General features: G+C 68.5%; 1 protein-coding gene across 1 annotated transcript in view; it reads left to right on the forward strand.

The window, feature by feature from the left end:
• The window catches only part of LOC140395999 (myc-associated zinc finger protein-like), a 182,611-nt gene that overhangs the window by 23,860 nt on the left and 137,411 nt on the right, over positions 1-21,340 (forward strand). Inside the window, 1 exon segment of the mRNA XM_072484036.1 lies at positions 1,196-1,259. Within this exon segment, the coding sequence (XP_072340137.1) occupies positions 1,196-1,259 (64 nt within the window).

A 21,340-nucleotide genomic window follows, 5' to 3' on the forward strand; every position in this document is an offset into this window, starting at 1 on the left:
GGGGGGTGAGGGAGAGTCAGAGAGGGTGAGGGAGAGTCAGGGAGGGTGGGGGAGAGTCAGGGAGGGTGAGGGAGTGTCAGAGAGGGTGAGGGAGAGTCAGGGAGGGTGGGGGAGAGTCAGGGAGGGTGAGGGAGTGTCAGGGGGGGTGAGGGAGAGTGAGGGAGGGTGAGGGAGTGTCAGGGGGGTGAGGGAGAGTCAGGGAGGGTGAGGGAGTGTCAGAGAGGGTGAGGGAGTGTCAGAGAGGGTAAGGGAGTGTCAGGGAGGGTGAGGGAGTGTCAGGGAGGGTGAGGGAGTGTCAGAGAGGGTGAGGGAGAGTCAGGGAGGGTGGGGGAGAGTCAGGGGGGGTGAGGGAGAGTCAGGGAGGGTGAGGGAGTGTCAGAGAGGGTGAGGGAGTGTCAGAGAGGGTAAGGGAGTGTCAGGGAGGGTGAGGGAGAGTCAGGGAGGGTGGGGGAGTGTCAGGGAGGGTGAGGGAGTGTCAGGGAGGGTGAGGGAGAGTCAGGGAGGGTGGGGGAGAGTCAGGGAGGGTGAGGGAGTGTCAGGGGGGGTGAGGGAGAGTCAGGGAGGGTGAGGGAGTGTCAGGGGGGTGAGGGAGAGTCAGGGAGGGTGAGGGAGTGTCAGAGAGGGTGAGGGAGTGTCAGAGAGGGTAAGGGAGAGTCAGGGAGGGTGAGGGAGTGTCAGGGGGGGTGAGGGAGAGTCAGGGAGGGTGAGGGAGAGTCAGGGGGGTGAGGGAGAGTCAGGGAGGCTGAGGGAGAGTCAGGGAGGGTGGGGGAGTGTCAGGGAGGGTGAGGGAGGGTCAGAGAGGGTCAGGGAGGGTGGGGGAGTGTCAGGGAGGGTGAGGGAGTGTCAGGGAGGGTGAGGGAGTGTCAGGGTGGGTGAGGGAGTGTCAGGGAGGGTGAGGGAGGGTCAGAGAGGGTCAGGGAGGGTGGGGGAGTGTCAGGGAGGGTGAGGGAGAGTCAGGGAGGGTCAGGGTGGGTGGGGGAGTGTCAGGGAGGGTGAGGGAGAGTCAGGGTGGGTGAGGGAGTGTCAGGGAGGGTGAGGGAGGGTCAGGGAGGGTGGGGGAGTGTCAGGGAGGGTGAGGGAGCGTCAGGGAGGGCGAGGGAGTGTCAGGGAGGGTGAGGGAGTGTGGGGGAGGGAGGTGGAAGGTGAGGGACGGTGATGTTGGGATCGGACTGATCTCCCTTTCTCTCTGCTCTAGGCCAGACCACCTGAATAGCCACGTACGTCAGGTCCATTCCACCGAGAGACCCTTCAAATGTCAGGTACGTCCTCCAGGGTGGGACTCACAGCTCAGCGTGGACTGACCGCTGCCCAGAGTGACCACCACCCAGAGTGACCGCTGCCCAGAGGGACCGCTGCCCAGAGTGACCGCTGCCCAGACTGACCGCTGCCCAGAGTGACCGCTGCCCAGAGTGACCACCACCCAGAGTGACCACTGCCCAGAGTGACCACTGCCCAGACTGACCGCTGCCCAGAGTGACCACCACCCAGACTGACCACCACCCAGAGTGACTGCTGCCCAGAGTGACCACTGCCCAGACTGACCGCTGCCCAGAGTGACCACTGCCCAGACTGACCGCTGCCCAGAGTGACCACCACCCAGACTGACCACCACCCAGACTGACCGCTGCCCAGAGTGACCGCTGCCCAGACTGACCGCTGCCCAGAGTGACCGCTGCCCAGAGTGACCACCACCCAGAGTGACCACTGCCCAGAGTGACCACTGCCCAGAGTGACCACCGCCCAGAGTGACTGCTGCCCAGAGTGACCGCTGCCCAGAGTGACCACCGCCCAGAGTGACCACTGCTCAGACTGACCACCACCCAGAGTGACCACTGCTCAGACTGACCGCTGCCCAGAGTGACCACCACCCAGACTGACCACCACCCAGAGTGACTGCTGCCCAGAGTGACCGCTGCCCAGAGTGACCACCGCCCAGAGTGACCACTGCTCAGACTGACCGCTGCCCAGAGTGACCACCGCCCAGAGTGACCACTGCTCAGACTGACCACCACCCAGAGTGACCGCTGCTCAGACTGACCGCTGCTCAGACTGACCGCCGCCCAGAGTGACCACCGCCCAGAGTGACCACCACCCAGAGTGACCGCTGCCCAGAGTGGCCGCCGCTCAGAGTGACTGCTGCCCAGAGTGACCGCTGCCCAGAGTGACCGCTGCCCAGACGGACCGCTGCCCAGACTGACCGCTGCCCAGACTGACCGCTGCCCAGAGTGACCACCGCCCAGAGTGACCACCGCCCAGAGTGACCACCGCCCAGAGTGACCACCGCCCAGACTGACCGCTGCCCAGAGTGACCGCTGCCCAGAGTGACCGCTGCCCAGACTGACCGCTGCCCAGAGTGACCACCGCCCAGAGTGACCACCGCCCAGAGTGACCGCCGCCCAGAGTGACCACCGCCCAGAGTGACCACCGCCCAGAGTGACCGCTGCTCAGACTGACCGCCGCCCAGAGTGACCACTGCCCAGAGTGACCGCCGCCCAGAGTGACCGCCGCTCTGAGTGACCGCCGCTCTGAGTGACCGCTGCCCAGAGTGACCGCTGCCCAGAGTGACCGCCGCCCAGAGTGACCGCTGCCCAGTGTGACCGCTGCTCAGACTGACCGCCGCCCAGAGTGACCGCCGCCCAGAGTGACCGCCGCTCATAGTGTCCGCTGCCCAGAGTGACCGCTGCCCAGAGTGACCGCCGCCCAGAGTGACCGCCGCCCAGAGTGACCACCGCCTAGACTGACCGCCGCCCAGAGTGACCGCCGCCCAGAGTGACCGCTGCCCAGAGTGACCGCTGCCCAGAGTGACCGCTGCCCAGAGTGACCGCTGCCCAGAGTGACCGCCGCCCAGAGTGACCGCCGCCCAGAGTGACCACCGCCCAGAGTGACCGCCGCCCAGAGTGACCGCTGCCCAGAGTGACCGCCGCCCAGAGTGACCACTGCTCAGACTGACCTCTGCTCAGACTGACCTCTGCCCAGACTGACCGCTACCCAGACTGACCGCTGCCCAGAGTGACCACTACCCAGACTGACCACTGTCCAGAGTGACCACTGTCCAGACTGACCACTGCCCGGACTGCTCTCTGCCCAGACTGACCACTGCCCAGAGTGCCCACCACTCAGAGTGACCGCTGCCCAGAGTGACCGCTGCCCAGAGTGTCCACTGTCCAGACTGACCGCTGCCCAGACTGACCACTGCTCAGACTGACCGCTGCCCAGAGTGACCACTGCCCAGAGTGACCGCTGCCCAGAGTGGCCACTGCCCAGAGTGACCACTGCCCAGAGTGACCACCGCCCAGAGTGACCGCTGCCCAGAGTGACCACCGCCCAGATTGACCGCTGCCCAGAGTGTCCACTGTCCAGACTGACCGCTGCCCAGACTGACCACTGCTCAGACTGACCGCTGCCCAGAGTGACCGCTGCCCAGACTGACCGCTGCCCAGAGTGACCACTGCTCAGACTGACCTCTGCTCAGACTGACCTCTGCCCAGACTGACCGCTACCCAGACTGACCGCTGCCCAGAGTGACCACTACCCAGACTGACCACTGTCCAGAGTGACCACTGTCCAGACTGACCACTGCCCGGACTGCTCTCTGCCCAGAGTGACCACCGCCCAGAGTGACCACCGCCCAGAGTGACCGCCGCCCAGAGTGCCCACTGCTCAGACTGACCGCTGCCCAGAGTGACCACCGCCCAGAGTGACCACCGCCCAGAGTGACCACCACCCAGAGTGACCACCACTCAGAGTGACCGCTGCCCAGAGTGACCGCTGCCCAGAGTGACCGCTGCCCAGAGTGACCACCGCCCAGAGTGACCACTACTCAGACTGACCGCTGCCCAGAGTGACCACCGCCCAGAGTGAACACTGCTCAGACTGACCGCTGCCCAGAGTGACCACCACCCAGAGTGACCGCCGCTCAGACTGACCGCTGCTCAGACTGACCGCCGCCCAGAGTGACCACCACCCAGACTGACCACCACCCAGAGTGACCACCACTCAGACTGACCGCTGCCCAGAGTGACCACCACCCAGACTGACCACCACCCAGAGTGACCGCTGCCCAGAGTGACCGCTGCCCAGAGTGACCACCGCCCAGAGTGACCACTGCTCAGACTGACCGCTGCCCAGAGTGACCACCGCCCAGAGTGACCACTGCTCAGACTGACCGCTGCCCAGAGTGACCACCACCCAGACTGACCACCACCCAGAGTGACCGCTGCTCAGACTGACCACTGCCCAGAGTGACCACCGCCCAGAGTGACCACCGCCCAGAGTGACCACCGCCCAGAGTGACCGCTGCTCAGACTGACCGCCGCCCAGAGTGACCACTGCCCAGAGTGACCGCCGCCCAGAGTGACCGCCGCTCTGAGTGACCGCCGCTCTGAGTGACCGCCGCCCAGAGTGACCGCTGCTCAGACTGACCGCCGCCCAGAGTGACCGCCGCCCAGAGTGACCGCCGCTCAGAGTGACCGCTGCCCAGAGTGACCGCTGCCCAGAGTGACCGCCGCCCAGAGTGACCGCCGCCCAGAGTGACCGCCGCCTAGACTGACCGCTGCCCAGAGTGACCGCCACCCAGAGTGACCGCTGCCCAGAGTGACCGCTGCCCAGAGTGACCGCCGCCCAGAGTGACCGCCGCCCAGAGTGACCACCGCCCAGACTGACCGCTGCCCAGAGTGACCGCTGCCCAGAGTGACCGCCGCCCAGAGTGACCACTGCTCAGACTGACCTCTGCTCAGACTGACCTCTGCCCAGACTGACCGCTACCCAGACTGACCGCTGCCCAGAGTGACCACTACCCAGACTGACCACTGTCCAGAGTGACCACTGTCCAGACTGACCACTGCCCGGACTGCTCTCTGCCCAGACTGACCACTGCGCAGAGTGCCCACCGCCCAGAGTGACCGCTGCCCAGAGTGTCCACTGTCCAGACTGACTGCTGCCCAGACTGACCACTGCTCAGACTGACCGCTGCCCAGAGTGACCACTGCCCAGAGTGACTGCTGCCCAGAGTGACCACTGCCCAGAGTGACCACTGCCCAGAGTGACCACCGCCCAGAGTGACCGCTGCCCAGAGTGACCACTGCCCAGAGTGACCGCTGCCCAGAGTGTCCACTGTCCAGACTGACCGCTGCCCAGACTGACCACTGCTCAGACTCACCGCTGCCCAGAGTGACCACTGCCCAGACTGACCGCTGCCCAGAGTGACCACTGCTCAGACTGACCTCTGCTCAGACTGACCTCTGCCCAGACTGACCGCAACCCAGACTGACCGCTGCCCAGAGTGACCACTACCCAGACTGACCACTGTCCAGAGTGACCACTGTCCAGACTGACCACTGCCCGGACTGCTCTCTGCCCAGACTGACCGCTGCCCAGAGTGACCACCGCCCAGAGTGACCACCGCCCAGAGTGACCACCGCCCAGATTGACCTCTGCTCAGACTGACCTCTGCCCAGACTGACCGCTGCGCAGAGTGACCGCTGCCCAGAGTGACCGCTGCCCAGAGTGACCGCTGCCCAGAGTGACCACCGCCCAGACTGACCACCGCCCAGAGTGACCGCCGCCCAGACTGACCACTGCCCAGACTGACCACTGCCCAGAGTGACCGCCGCACAGACTGACCACCGCCCAGAGTGACCACCGCCCAGAGTGACCACTGCCCAGACTGACCGCTGCCCAGACTGACCATGAAAGAGCATGATCACTGTTCAGGCGCGAGACACTGACCCGTACCCAGCGGGAGGGACTGACCCGTACCCAGCGGGAGGGACTGACCCGTACCCAGCGGGAGGGACTGACCCGTACCCAGCGGGAGGGACTGACCCGTACCCAGCGGGAGAGACTGACCCGTACCCAGCGGGAGACACTGACCCGTACCCAGCGGGAGGGACTGACCAGTACCCAGCGGGAGGGACTGACCCGTACCCAGCGGGTGTCACTGACCCGTACCCAGCGGGAGGGACTGACCCGTACCCAGCTGGACGGACTGACCCGTACCCAGCGGGAGGGACTGACCCGTACCCAGCGGGAGGGACTGACCCGTACCCAGCGGGAGGGACCGACCCGTACCCAGCGGGAGACACTGACCCGTACCCAGCGGGAGGGACTGACCCGCACCCAGCGGGAGGGACTGACCCGTACCCAGCGGGAGACACTGACCCGTACCCAGCGGGAGGGCCTGACCCGTACCCAGCGGGAGGGACTGACCCGCACCCAGCGGGAGGGACTGACCCGTACCCAGCGAGAGGGACTGACCCGTAACCAGCGGGAGGGACTGACCCGTACGCAGCGGGAGGGACTGACCCGTACCCAGCGGGAGGGACTGACCCGTACCCAGCGGGAGGGACTGACCCGTACCCAGCGGGAGGGACTGACCCGTACCCAGCGGGAGACACTGACCCGTACCCAGCGGGACACACTGACCCGTACCCAGCGGGACACACTGACCTGTACCCAGCGGGAGACATTGACCCGTACCCAGCGGGAGGGACTGACCGGTACCCAGCGCGAGGGACTGACCCGTACCCAGCGGGAGGGACTGACCCGTACCCAGCGGGACACACTGACCCGTACCCAGCGGGAGACACTGATCCGTACCCAGCGGGAGGGACTGACCCGTACCCAGCGGGAGGGACTGACCCGTACCCAGCGGGAGGGACTGACCCGTACCCAGCGGGACACACTGACCTGTACCCAGCGGGAGACACTGACCCGTACCCAGCGGGAGGGACTGACCGGTACCCAGCGGGAGGGACTGACCCGTACCCAGCGGGACACACTGACCTGTACCCAGCGGGAGACACTGACCCGTACCCAGCGGGGGGACTGACCCGTACCCAGCGGGAGGGACTGACCCGTACCCAGCGGGAGGGACTGACCCGTACCCAGCGGGAGGGACTGACCCGTACCCATCGGGAGGGACTGACTCGTACCCAGCGGGAGTGACTGACCCGTACCCAGCGGGAGGGACTGACCCGTACCCAGCGGGAGGGACTGACCCGTACCCATCGGGAGGGACTGACCCGTACCCAGCGGGAGTGACTGACCCGTACCCAGCGGGAGACACTGACCCGTACCCAGCGGGAGACACTGACCCGTACCCAGCGGGAGGGACTGACCCGTACCCAGCGAGAGGGACTGACCCGTACCCAGCGGGAGGGACTGACCCGTACCCAGCGGGAGACACTGACCCGTACCCAGCGGGAGACACTGACCCGTACCCAGCGGAAGGGACGGACCCGTACCCAGCGGGAGGCACTGACCCGAACCCAGCGGGAGGGACTGACCCGTACCCAGCGGGAGGGACTGACCCGTACCCAGCGGGAGGGACTGACCCGTACCCAGCGGGAGGGACTGACCCGTACCCAGCGGGAGGGACTGACCCGTACCCAGCGGGAGGGACTGACCCGTACCCAGCGGGAGACACTGACCCGTACCCAGCGGGAGACACTGACCCGTACCCAGTGGGAGGGACTGACCCGTACCCAGCGGGAGGGACTGACCTGTACCCAGCGGGAGACACTGACCCGTACCCAGCGGGAGGGACTGACCCGTACCCAGCGGGAGGGACTGACCCGTACCCAGCGGGAGGGACTGACCCGTACCCAGCGGGAGGGACTGAACCGTACCCAGCGGGAGGCACTGACCCGTACCCAGCGGGAGGGACTGACCCGTACCCAGCGGGAGACACTGACCCGTACCCAGCGGGAGGGACTGACCCGTACCCAGCGGGAGGGACTGACCCGTACCCAGCGGGAGGGACTGACCCGTACCCAGCGGGAGACACTGACCCGTACCCAGCTGGAGCGACTGACCCGCACCCAGCGGGAGACACTGACCCGTACCCAGCAGGAGGGACTGACCCGTACCCAGCGGGAGGGACTGACCCGTACCCAGGGGGAGGGACTGACCCGCACCCAGCGGGAGGGACTGACCCGTACCCAGCGGGAGACACTGACCCGTTCCCAGCGGGAGACACTGACCCGTACCCAGCGGGAGGGACTGACCCGTACCCAGCGGGAGGGACTGACGCGTACCCAGCGGGAGACACTGACCCGTACCCAGCGGGAGGGACTGACCCGTACCCAGCGGGAGGGACTGACCCGCACCCACCGGGAGGGACTGACCCGTACCCAGCGGGAGGGACTGACCCGTACCCAGCGGGAGGGACTGACCCGTACCCGGCGGGAGGGACTGACCCGTACCCGGCGGGAGGGACTGACCCGTATCCAGCGGGAGGGACTGACCCGTACCCAGCGGGAGGGACTGACCCGTACCCAGCGGGAGGGACTGACCCGTACCCAGCGGGAGGGACTGACCCGCACCCAGCGGGAGGGACTGACCCGTACCCAGCGGGAGGGACTGACCCGTACCCGGCGGGAGGGACAGACCCGTACCCAGCGGGAGACACTGACCCGTACCCAGCGGGAGGGACTGACCCGTACCCAGCGGAAGGGACTGACCCGTACCCAGCGGGAGGGACTGACCCGTACCCAGCGAGAGGGACTGACGCGTAACCAGCGGGAGGGACTGAGCCGTACCCAGCGGAAGGGACTGACCCGTACCCAGCGGGAGGGACTGACCCGTACCCAGCGGGAGGGACTGACCCGTACCCAGCGGGAGGGACTGACCCGTACCCAGCGGGAGGGACCGACCCGTACCCAGCGGGACTGACCCGTACCCAGCGGGAGGGACTGACCCGTACCCAGCGGGACTGACCCGTACCCAGCGGGACTGACCCGTACCCAGCGGGAGGGACTGACCCGTACCCAGCGGGACTGACCCGTACCCAGCGGGAGGGACTGACCCGTACCCAGCGGGACTGACCCGTACCCAGCGGGAGGGCCTGACCCGTACCCAGCGGGAGGGACTGACCCGTACCCAGCGGGAGGGACTGACCCGTACCCAGCGGGAGGGACTGACCCGTACCCAGCGGGAGGGACTGACCCGTACCCAGCGGGACTGACCCGTACCCAGCGGGAGGGACTGACCCGTACGCAACGGGAGGGACCGACCCGTACCCAGCGGGAGGGACCGACCCGTACCCAGCGGGAGGGACCGACCCGTACCCAGCGGGAGACACTGACCCGTACCCAGCGGGAGACACTGACCCGTACCCAGCGGGAGGGACTGACCCGTACCCAGCGGGAGGGACTGACCCGTACCCAGCGGGAGGGACTGACCCGTACCCAGCGGGAGACACTGACCCGTACCCAGCGGGAGGGACTGACCCGTACCCAGCGGGAGGGACTGACCCGTACCCAGCGGGAGGGACTGACCCGTACCCAGCGGGAGACACTGACCCGTACCCATCGGGAGGGACTGACCCGTACCCAGTGGGAGGGACTGACCCGTACCCAGCGGGAGGGACTGACCTGTACCCAGCGGGAGGGACTGACCCGTACCCAGCGGGAGACACTGACCCGTACCCAGCGGGAGACACTGACCCGTACCCAGCGGGAGGGACTGACCTGTACCCAGCGGGAGGGACTGACCCGTACCCAGCGGGAGGGACTGACCCGTACCCAGCGGGAGGGACTGACCCGTACCCAGCGGGAGGGACTGACCCGCACCCAGCGGGAGGGACTGACCTGTACCCGGCGGGAGGGACTGACCCGTACCCGGCGGGAGGGACTGACCCGTACCCAGCGGGAGGGACTGACCCGTACCCAGGGGGAGGGACTGACTCGTACCCAGCGGGAGACACTGACCCGTACCCAGCGGGAGGGACTGACCCGTACCCAGCGGGAGGGACTGACCCGTACCCAGCGGGAGGGACTGACCCGTACCCAGCGGGAGGGACTGACCCGTACCCAGCGGGAGGGACTGACCCGTACCCAGCGGGAGACACTGACTCGTACCCAGCGGGAGACACTGACCCGTATCCAGCGGGAGGGACTGACCCGTACCCAGCGGGAGTGACTGACCCGTACCCAGCGGGAGACACTGACCCGTACCCAGCGGGAGACACTGACCCGTACCCAGCGGGAGACACTGACCCGCACCCAGCGGGAGGGACTGACCCGTACCCAGCGGGAGGGACTGACCCGTACCCAGCATGAGACACTGACCCGTACCCAGCGGGAGACACTGACCCGTACCCAGCGGGAGGGACCGACCCGTACCCAGCGGGAGACACTGACCCGTACCCAGCGGGACACACTGACCCGTACCCAGCGGGAGGGACCGACCCGTACCCAGCGGGAGGGACTGACCCGTACCCAGCGGGAGACACTGACCCGTACCCAGCGGGAGGGACTGACCCGTACCCAGCGGGAGGGACTGACCTGTACCCAGCGGGAGGGACTGACCCGTACCCAGCGGGAGACACTGACCCGTACCCAGCGGGAGACACTGACCCTTACCCAGCGGGAGACACTGACCTGTACCCAGCGGGAGACACTGACCCGTACCCAGCGGGAGACACTGACCTGTACCCAGCGGGAGACACTGACCCGTACCCAGCGGCAGGGACTGACCTGTACCCAGCGGGAGGGACTGAACCGTACCCAGCGGGAGGGACTGACCCGTACCCAGCGGGAGACACTGACCCGTACCCAGCGGGAGACACTGACCCGTACCCAGCGGGAGACACTGACCCGTACCCAGCGGGAGGGACTGACCCGTACCCAGCGGGAGGGACTGACCCGTACCCGGCGGGAGGGACTGACCCGTACCCAGCGGGAGGGACTGACCCGTATCCAGCGGGAGGGACTGACCCGTACCCAGCGGGAGGGACTGACCCGTACCCAGCGGGAGGGACTGACCCGTACCCAGCGGGAGGGACTGACCCGCACCCAGCGGGAGGGACTGACCCGTACCCAGCGGGAGGGACTGACCCGTACCCGGCGGGAGGGACAGACCCGTACCCAGCGGGAGACACTGACCCGTACCCAGCGGGAGGGACTGACCCGTACCCAGCGGAAGGGACTGACCCGTACCCAGCGGGAGGGACTGACCCGTACCCAGCGAGAGGGACTGACGCGTAACCAGCGGGAGGGACTGAGCCGTACCCAGTGGAAGGGACTGACCCGTACCCAGCGGGAGGGACTGACCCGTACCCAGCGGGAGGGACTGACCCGTACCCAGCGGGAGGGACTGACCCGTACCCAGCGGGAGGGACCGACCCGTACCCAGCGGGACTGACCCGTACCCAGCGGGAGGGACTGACCCGTACCCAGCGGGACTGACCCGTACCCAGCGGGACTGACCCGTACCCAGCGGGAGGGACTGACCCGTACCCAGCGGGACTGACCCGTACCCAGCGGGAGGGACTGACCCGTACCCAGCGGGACTGACCCCGTACCCAGCGGGAGGGCCTGACTCGTACCCAGCGGGAGGGACTGACCCGTACCCAGCGGGAGGGACCGACCCGTACACAGCGGGAGGGACTGACCCGTACCCAGCGGGAGACACTGACCCGTACCCAGCGGGAGACACTGACCCGTACCCAGCGGGAGGGACTGACCCGTACCCAGCGGGAGGGACTGACCTGTACCCAGCGGGAGACACTGACCCGTACCCAGCGGGAGGGACTGACCCGTACCCAGCGGGAGGGACTGACCCGTACCCAGCGGGAGACACTGACCCGTACCCAGCGGGAGGGACTGAACCGTACCCAGCGGGAGGGACTGACCCGTACCCAGCGGGAGGGACTGACGCGTACCCAGCGGGAGACACTGACCCGTACCCAGCGGGAGGGACTGACCCGTACCCAGCGGGAGGGACTGACCCGTACCCAGCGGGAGGGACTGACCCGTACCCAGCGGGAGACACTGACCCGTACCCAGCTGGAGCGACTGACCCGCACCCAGCGGGAGACACTGACCCGTACCCAGCAGGAGGGACTGACCCGTACCCAGCGGGAGGGACTGACCCGTACCCAGGGGGGGGGACTGACCCGCACCCAGCGGGAGGGACTGACCCGTACCCAGCGGGAGGGACTGACCCGCACCCACCGGGAGGGACTGACCCGTACCCAGCGGGAGGGACTGACCCGTACCCAGCGGGAGGGACTGACCCGTACCCGGCGGGAGGGACTGACCCGTACCCAGCGGGAGGGACTGACCCGTACCCGGCGGGAGGGACTGACCCGTACCCAGCGAGAGGGACTGACCCGTACCCAGCGAGAGGGACTGACGCGTAACCAGCGGGAGGGACTGAGCCGTACCCAGCGGAAGGGACTGACCCGTACCCAGCGGGAGGGAATGACCCGTACCCAGCGGGAGGGACTGACCCGTAACCAGCGGGAGGGACTGACCCGTACCCAGCGGGAGGGACCGACCCGTACCCAGCGGGAGGGACTGACCCGTACCCAGCGGGAGGGACTGACCCGTACCCAGCGGGACTGACCCGTACCCAGCGGGACTGACCCGTACCCAGCGGGAGGGACTGACCCGTACCCAGCGGGACTGACCCGTACCCAGCGGGAGGGACTGACCCGTACCCAGCGGGACTGACCCGTACCCAGCGGGAGGGCCTGACTCGTACCCAGCGGGAGGGACTGACCCGTACCCAGCGGGAGGGACCGACCCGTACCCAGCGGGAGGGACTGACCCGTACCCAGCGGGAGGGACTGACCCGTACCCAGCGGGAGGGACTGACCCGTACCCAGCGGGAGGGACTGACCCGTACCCAGCGGGAGGGACTGACCCGTACCCAGCGGGAGGGACTGACCCGTACCCAGCGGGACTGACCCGTACCCAGCGGGAGGGACTGACCCGTACGCAGCGGGAGGGACCGACCCGTACCCAGCGGGAGGGACCGACCCGTACCCAGCGGGAGACACTGACCCGTACCCAGCGGGAGACACTGACCCGTACCCAGCGGGAGGGACTGACCCGTACCCAGCGGGAGGGACTGACCCGTACCCAGCGGGAGGGACTGACCCGTACCCAGCGGGAGGGACTGACCCGTACCCAGCGGGAGACACTGACCCGTACCCAGCGGGAGGGACTGACCCGTACCCAGCGGGAGGGACTGACCCGTACCCAGCGGGAGGGACTGACCCGTACCCAGCGGGAGGGACTGACCCGTACCCAGCGGGAGACACTGACCCGTACCCATCGGGAGGGACTGACCCGTACCCAGCGGGAGGGACTGACCCGTACCCAGCGGGAGGGACTGACCCGTACCCAGCGGGAGGGACTGACCCGTACCCAGCGGGAGGGACTGACCCGTACCCAGCGGGAGACACTGACCCGTACCCAGCGGGAGACACTGACCCGTACCCAGCGGGAGGGACTGACCCGTACCCAGCGGGAGGGACTGACCCGTACCCAGCGGGAGGGACTGACCCGCACCCGGCGGGAGGGACTGACCTGTACCCGGCGGGAGGGACTGACCCGTACCCGGCGGGAGGGACTGACCCGTACCCAGCGGGAGGGACTGACCCGTACCCAGCGGGAGGGACTGACCCGTACCCAGGGGGAGGGACTGACTCGTACCCAGCGGGAGACACTGACCCGTACCCAGCGGGAGGGACTGACCCGTACCCAGCGGGAGGGACTGACCCGTACCCAGCGGGAGGGACTGACCCGTACCCAGCGGGAGACACTGACTCGTACCCAGCGGGAGACACTGACCCGTATCCAGCGGGAGGGACTGACCCGTACCCAGCGGGAGTGACTGACCCGTACCCAGCGGGAGACACTGACCCGTACCCAGCGGGAGACACTGACCCGTACCCAGCGGGAGAAACTGACCCGCACCCAGCGGGAGGGACTGACCCGTACCCAGCGGGAGGGACTGACCCGTACCCAGCGGGAGACACTGACCCGTACCCAGCGGGAGACACTGACCCGTACCCAGCGGGAGGGACCGACCCGTACCCAGCGGGAGGGACCGACCCGTACCCAGCGGGACACACTGACCCGTACCCAGCGGGAGGGACCGACCCGTACCCAGCGGGAGGGACTGACCCGTACCAAGCGGGAGACACTGACCCGTACCCAGCGGGAGGGACTGACCCGTACCCAGCGGGAGGGACTGACCTGTACCCAGCGGGAGGGACTGACCCGTACCCAGCGGGAGACACTGACCCGTACCCAGCGGGAGACACTGACCCGTACCCAGCGGGAGACACTGACCTGTACCCAGCGGGAGACACTGACCCGTACCCAGCGGGAGACACTGACCTGTACCCAGCGGGAGACACTGACCCGTACCCAGCGGGAGACACTGACCCGTACCCAGCGGGAGGGACTGACCCGTACCCAGCGGGAGGGACTGACCCGTACCCAGCGGGAGACACTGACCCGTACCCAGCGGGAGGGACCGACCCGTACCCAGCGGGAGGGACCGACCCGTACCCAGCGGGAGGGACTGACCCGTACCCAGCGGGAGGCACTGACCCGAACCCAGCGGGAGGGACTGACCCGTACCCAGCGGGAGGGACTGACCCGTACCCAGCGGGAGACACTGACCCGTACCCAGCGGGAGGGACTGACCCGTACCCAGCGGGAGACACTGACCCGTACCCAGCGGGAGACACTGACCCGTACCCAGCGGGAGACACTGACCCGTACCCAGCGGGAGACACTGACCCATACCCAGCGGGAGGGACTGACCCGTACCCAGCGGGAGGGACTGACCCGTACCCAGCGGGAGGGACTGACCTGTACCCAGCGGGAGACACTGACCCATACCCAGCGGGAGGGACTGACCCGTACCCAGCGGGAGACACTGACCCGTACCCAGCGGGAGGGACTGACCCGTACCCAGCGGGAGGGACTGACCCGTACCCGGCGGGAGGGACAGACCCGTACCCAGCGGGAGACACTGACCCGTACCCAGCGGGAGGGACTGACCCGTACCCAGCGGAAGGGACTGACCCGTACCCAGCGGGAGGGACTGACCCGTACCCAGCGAGAGGGACTGACGCGTAACCAGCGGGAGGGACTGAGCCGTACCCAGCGGAAGGGACTGACCCGTACCCAGCGGGAGGGACTGACCCGTACCCAGCGGGAGGGACTGACCCGTACCCAGCGGGAGGGACTGACCCGTACCCAGCGGGAGGGACCGACCCGTACCCAGCGGGACTGACCCGTACCCAGCGGGAGGGACTGACCCGTACCCAGCGGGACTGACCCGTACCCAGCGGGAGGGACTGACCCGTACCCAGCGGGACTGACCCGTACCCAGCGGGAGGGACTGACCCGTACCCAGCGGGACTGACCTGTACCCAGCGGGAGGGCCTGACTCGTACCCAGCGGGAGGGACTGACCCGTACCCAGCGGGAGGGACCGACCCGTACCCAGCGGGAGGGACTGACCCGTACCCAGCGGGAGGGACTGACCCGTACCCAGCGGGAGACACTGACCCGTACCCAGCGGGAGGGACTGACCCGTACCCAGCGGGAGGGACTGACCCGTACCCAGCGGGAGACACTGACCCGTACCCAGCGGGAGGGACTGACCCGTACCCAGCGGGAGGGACTGACCCGTACCCAGCGGGAGACACTGACCCGTACCCAGCGGGAGGGACTGACCCGTACCCAGCGGGAGGGACTGACCCGTACCCGGCGGGAGGGACAGACCCGTACCCAGCGGGAGACACTGACCCGTACCCAGCGGGAGGGACTGACCCGTACCCAGCGGGAGGGACTGACCCGTACCCAGCGGGAGGGACTGACGCGTAACCAGCGGGAGGGACTGAGCCGTACCCAGCGGAAGGGACTGACCCGTACCCAGCGGGAGGGACTGACCCGTACCCAGCGGGAGGGACTGACCCGTACCCAGCGGGAGGGACTGACCCGTACCCAGCGGGAGGGACCGACCCGTACCCAGCGGGACTGACCCGTACCCAGCGGGAGGGACTGACCCGTACCCAGCGGGACTGACCCGTACCCAGCGGGAGGGACTGACCCGTACCCAGCGGGACTGACCCGTACCCAGCGGGAGGGACTGACCCGTACCCAGCGGGACTGACCTGTACCCAGCGGGAGGGCCTGACTCGTACCCAGCGGGAGGGACTGACCCGTAGCCAGCGGGAGGGACCGACCCGTACCCAGCGGGAGGGACTGACCCGTACCCAGCGGGAGGGACTGACCCGTACCCAGCGGGAGGGACTGACCCGTACCCAGCGGGAGGGACTGACCCGTACCCAGCGGGAAGGACTGACCCGTACCCAGCGGGAGGGACTGACCCGTACCCAGCGGGACTGACCAGTACCCAGCGGGAGGGACTGACCCGTACGCAGCGGGAGGGACCGACCCGTACCCAGCGGGAGGGACCGACCCGTACCCAGCGGGAGACACTGACCCGTACCCAGCGGGAGACACTGACCCGTACCCAGCGGGAGGGACTGACCCGTACCCAGCGGGAGGGACTGACCCGTACCCAGCGGGAGACACTGACCCGTACCCAGCGGGAGGGACTGACCCGTACCCAGCGGGAGGGACTGACCCGTACCCAGCGGGAGGGACTGACCCGTACGCAGCGGGAGGGACTGACCCGTACCCAGCGGGAGGGACTGACCCGTACCCAGCGGGAGACACTGACCCGTACCCATCGGGAGGGACTGACCCGTACCCAGTGGGAGGGACTGACCCGTACCCAGCGGGAGGGACTGACCCGTACCCAGCGGGAGACACTGACCCGTACCCAGCGGGAGGGACTGACCCGTACCCAGCGGGAGGGACTGACCCGTACCCAGCGGGAGGGACTGACCCGTACGCAGCGGGAGGGACTGACCCGTACCCAGCGGGAGGGACTGACCCGTACCCAGCGGGAGACACTGACCCGTACCCATCGGGAGGGACTGACCCGTACCCAGTGGGAGGGACTGACCCGTACCCAGCGGGAGGGACTGACCTGTACCCAGCGGGAGGGACTGACCCGTACCCAGCGGGAGACACTGACCCGTACCCAGCGGGAGACACTGACCCGTACCCAGCGGGAGGGACTGACCTGTACCCAGCGGGAGGGACTGACCCGTACCCAGCGGGAGGGACTGACCCGTACCCAGCGGGAGGGACTGACCCGCACCCAGCGGGAGGGACTGACCCGTACCCGGCGGGAGGGACTGACCCGTACCCGGCGGGAGGGACTGACCCGTACCCAGCGGGAGGGACTGACCCGTACCCAGGGGGAGGGACTGACTCGTACCCAGCGGGAGACACTGACCCGTACCCAGCGGGAGGGACTGACCCGTACCCAGCGGGAGGGACTGACCCGTACCCAGCGGGAGGGACTGACCCGTACCCAGCGGGAGGGACTGACCCGTACCCAGCGGGAGACACTGACTCGTACCCAGCGGGAGACACTGACCCGTATCCAGCGGGAGGGACTGACCCGTACCCAGCGGGAGTGACTGACCCGTACCCAGCGGGAGACACTGACCCGTACCCAGCGGGAGACACTGACCCGTACCCAGCGGGAGACACTGACCCGCACCCAGCGGGAGACACTGACCCGTACCCAGCGGGAGACACTGACCCGTACCCAGCGGGAGACACTGACCCGTACCCAGCGGGAGGGACCGACCCGTACCCAGCGGGAGACACTGACCCGTACCCAGCGGGACACACTGACCCGTACCCAGCGGGAGGGACCGACCCGTACCCAGCGGGAGGGACTGACGCGTACCCAGCGGGAGACACTGACCCGTACCCAGCGGGAGGGACTGACCCGTACCCAGCGGGAGGGACTGACCCGTACCCAGCGGGAGGGACTGACCCGTACCCAGCGGGAGACACTGACCCGTACCCAGCTGGAGCGACTGACCCGCACCCAGCGGGAGACACTGACCCGTACCCAGCAGGAGGGACTGACCCGTACCCAGCGGGAGGGACTGACCCGTACCCAGGGGGAGGGACTGACCCGCACCCAGCGGGAGGGACTGACCCGTACCCAGCGGGAGGGACTGACCCGCACCCACCGGGAGGGACTGACCCGTACCCAGCGGGAGGGACTGACCCGTACCCAGCGGGAGGGACTGACCCGTACCCGGCGGGAGGGACTGACCCGTACCCAGCGGGAGGGACTGACCCGTACCCGGCGGGAGGGACTGACCCGTACCCAGCGAGAGGGACTGACCCGTACCCAGCGAGAGGGACTGACGCGTAACCAGCGGGAGGGACTGAGCCGTACCCAGCGGAAGGGACTGACCCGTACCCAGCGGGAGGGAATGACCCGTACCCAGCGGGAGGGACTGACCCGTAACCAGCGGGAGGGACTGACCCGTACCCAGCGGGAGGGACCGACCCGTACCCAGCGGGAGGGACTGACCCGTACCCAGCGGGAGGGACTGACCCGTACCCAGCGGGACTGACCCGTACCCAGCGGGACTGACCCGTACCCAGCGGGACTGACCCGTACCCAGCGGGAGGGACTGACCCGTACCCAGCGGGACTGACCCGTACCCAGCGGGAGGGACTGACCCGTACCCAGCGGGACTGACCCGTACCCAGCGGGAGGGCCTGACTCGTACCCAGCGGGAGGGACTGACCCGTACCCAGCGGGAGGGACCGACCCGTACCCAGCGGGAGGGACTGACCCGTACCCAGCGGGAGGGACTGACCCGTACCCAGCGGGAGGGACTGACCCGTACCCAGCGGGAGGGACTGACCCGTACCCAGCGGGAGGGACTGACCCGTACCCAGCGGGAGGGACTGACCCGTACCCAGCGGGAGGGACTGACCCGTACCCAGCGGGACTGACCCGTACCCAGCGGGAGGGACTGACCCGTACGCAGCGGGAGGGACCGACCCGTACCCAGCGGGAGGGACCGACCCGTACCCAGCGGGAGACACTGACCCGTACCCAGCGGGAGACACTGACCCGTACCCAGCGGGAGGGACTGACCCGTACCCAGCGGGAGGGACTGACCCGTACCCAGCGGGAGGGACTGACCCGTACCCAGCGGGAGACACTGACCCGTACCCAGCGGGAGGGACTGACCCGTACCCAGCGGGAGGGACTGACCCGTACCCAGCGGGAGGGACTGACCCGTACCCAGCGGGAGGGACTGACCCGTACCCAGCGGGAGACACTGACCCGTACCCATCGGGAGGGACTGACCCGTACCCAGTGGGAGGGACTGACCCGTACCCAGCGGGAGGGACTGACCCGTACCCAGCGGGAGGGACTGACCCGTACCCAGCGGGAGGGACTGACCCGTACCCAGCGGGAGACACTGACCCGTACCCAGCGGGAGACACTGACCCGTACCCAGCGGGAGGGACTGACCCGTACCCAGCGGGAGGGACTGACCCGTACCCAGCGGGAGGGACTGACCCGTACCCAGCGGGAGGGACTGACCCGCACCCGGCGGGAGGGACTGACCTGTACCCGGCGGGAGGGACTGACCCGTACCCGGCGGGAGGGACTGACCCGTACCCAGCGGGAGGGACTGACCCGTACCCAGCGGGAGGGACTGACCCGTACCCAGGGGGAGGGACTGACTCGTACCCAGCGGGAGACACTGACCCGTACCCAGCGGGAGGGACTGACCCGTACCCAGCGGGAGGGACTGACCCGTACCCAGCGGGAGGGACTGACCCGTACCCAGCGGGAGACACTGACTCGTACCCAGCGGGAGACACTGACCCGTATCCAGCGGGAGGGACTGACCCGTACCCAGCGGGAGTGACTGACCCGTACCCAGCGGGAGACACTGACCCGTACCCAGCGGGAGACACTGACCCGTACCCAGCGGGAGAAACTGACCCGCACCCAGCGGGAGGGACTGACCCGTACCCAGCGGGAGGGACTGACCCGTACCCAGCGGGAGACACTGACCCGTACCCAGCGGGAGACACTGACCCGTACCCAGCGGGAGGGACCGACCCGTACCCAGCGGGAGGGACCGACCCGTACCCAGCGGGACACACTGACCCGTACCCAGCGGGAGGGACCGACCCGTACCCAGCGGGAGGGACTGACCCGTACCAAGCGGGAGACACTGACCCGTACCCAGCGGGAGGGACTGACCCGTACCCAGCGGGAGGGACTGACCTGTACCCAGCGGGAGGGACTGACCCGTACCCAGCGGGAGACACTGACCCGTACCCAGCGGGAGACACTGACCCGTACCCAGCGGGAGACACTGACCTGTACCCAGCGGGAGACACTGACCCGTACCCAGCGGGAGACACTGACCTGTACCCAGCGGGAGACACTGACCCGTACCCAGCGGGAGACACTGACCCGTACCCAGCGGGAGGGACTGACCCGTACCCAGCGGGAGGGACTGACCCGTACCCAGCGGGAGACACTGACCCGTACCCAGCGGGAGGGACCGACCCGTACCCAGCGGGAGGGACCGACCCGTACCCAGCGGGAGGGACTGACCCGTACCCAGCGGGAGGCACTGACCCGAACCCAGCGGGAGGGACTGACCCGTACCCAGCGGGAGGGACTGACCCGTACCCAGCGGGAGACACTGACCCGTACCCAGCGGGAGGGACTGACCCGTACCCAGCGGGAGACACTGACCCGTACCCAGCGGGAGACACTGACCCGTACCCAGCGGGAGACACTGACCCGTACCCAGCGGGAGACACTGACCCGTACCCAGCGGGAGGGACTGACCCGTACCCAGCGGGAGGGACTGACCCGTACCCAGCGGGAGGGACTGACCTGTACCCAGCGGGAGACACTGACCCATACCCAGCGGGAGGGACTGACCCGTACCCAGCGGGAGACACTGACCCGTACCCAGCGGGAGGGACTGACCCGTACCCAGCGGGAGGGACTGACCCGTACCCGGCGGGAGGGACAGACCCGTACCCAGCGGGAGACACTGACCCGTACCCAGCGGGAGGGACTGACCCGTACCCAGCGGAAGGGACTGACCCGTACCCAGCGGGAGGGACTGACCCGTACCCAGCGAGAGGGACTGACGCGTAACCAGCGGGAGGGACTGAGCCGTACCCAGCGGAAGGGACTGACCCGTACCCAGCGGGAGGGACTGACCCGTACCCAGCGGGAGGGACTGACCCGTACCCAGCGGGAGGGACTGACCCGTACCCAGCGGGAGGGACCGACCCGTACCCAGCGGGACTGACCCGTACCCAGCGGGAGGGACTGACCCGTACCCAGCGGGACTGACCCGTACCCAGCGGGAGGGACTGACCCGTACCCAGCGGGACTGACCCGTACCCAGCGGGAGGGACTGACCCGTACCCAGCGGGACTGACCTGTACCCAGCGGGAGGGCCTGACTCGTACCCAGCGGGAGGGACTGACCCGTACCCAGCGGGAGGGACCGACCCGTACCCAGCGGGAGGGACTGACCCGTACCCAGCGGGAGGGACTGACCCGTACCCAGCGGGAGACACTGACCCGTACCCAGCGGGAGGGACTGACCCGTACCCAGCGGGAGGGACTGACCCGTACCCA

The sequence above is a fragment of the Scyliorhinus torazame genome, chromosome 19, assembly GCF_047496885.1.
Source record: "Scyliorhinus torazame isolate Kashiwa2021f chromosome 19, sScyTor2.1, whole genome shotgun sequence".
In the NCBI taxonomy this organism is placed as follows: domain Eukaryota; kingdom Metazoa; phylum Chordata; class Chondrichthyes; order Carcharhiniformes; family Scyliorhinidae; genus Scyliorhinus; species Scyliorhinus torazame.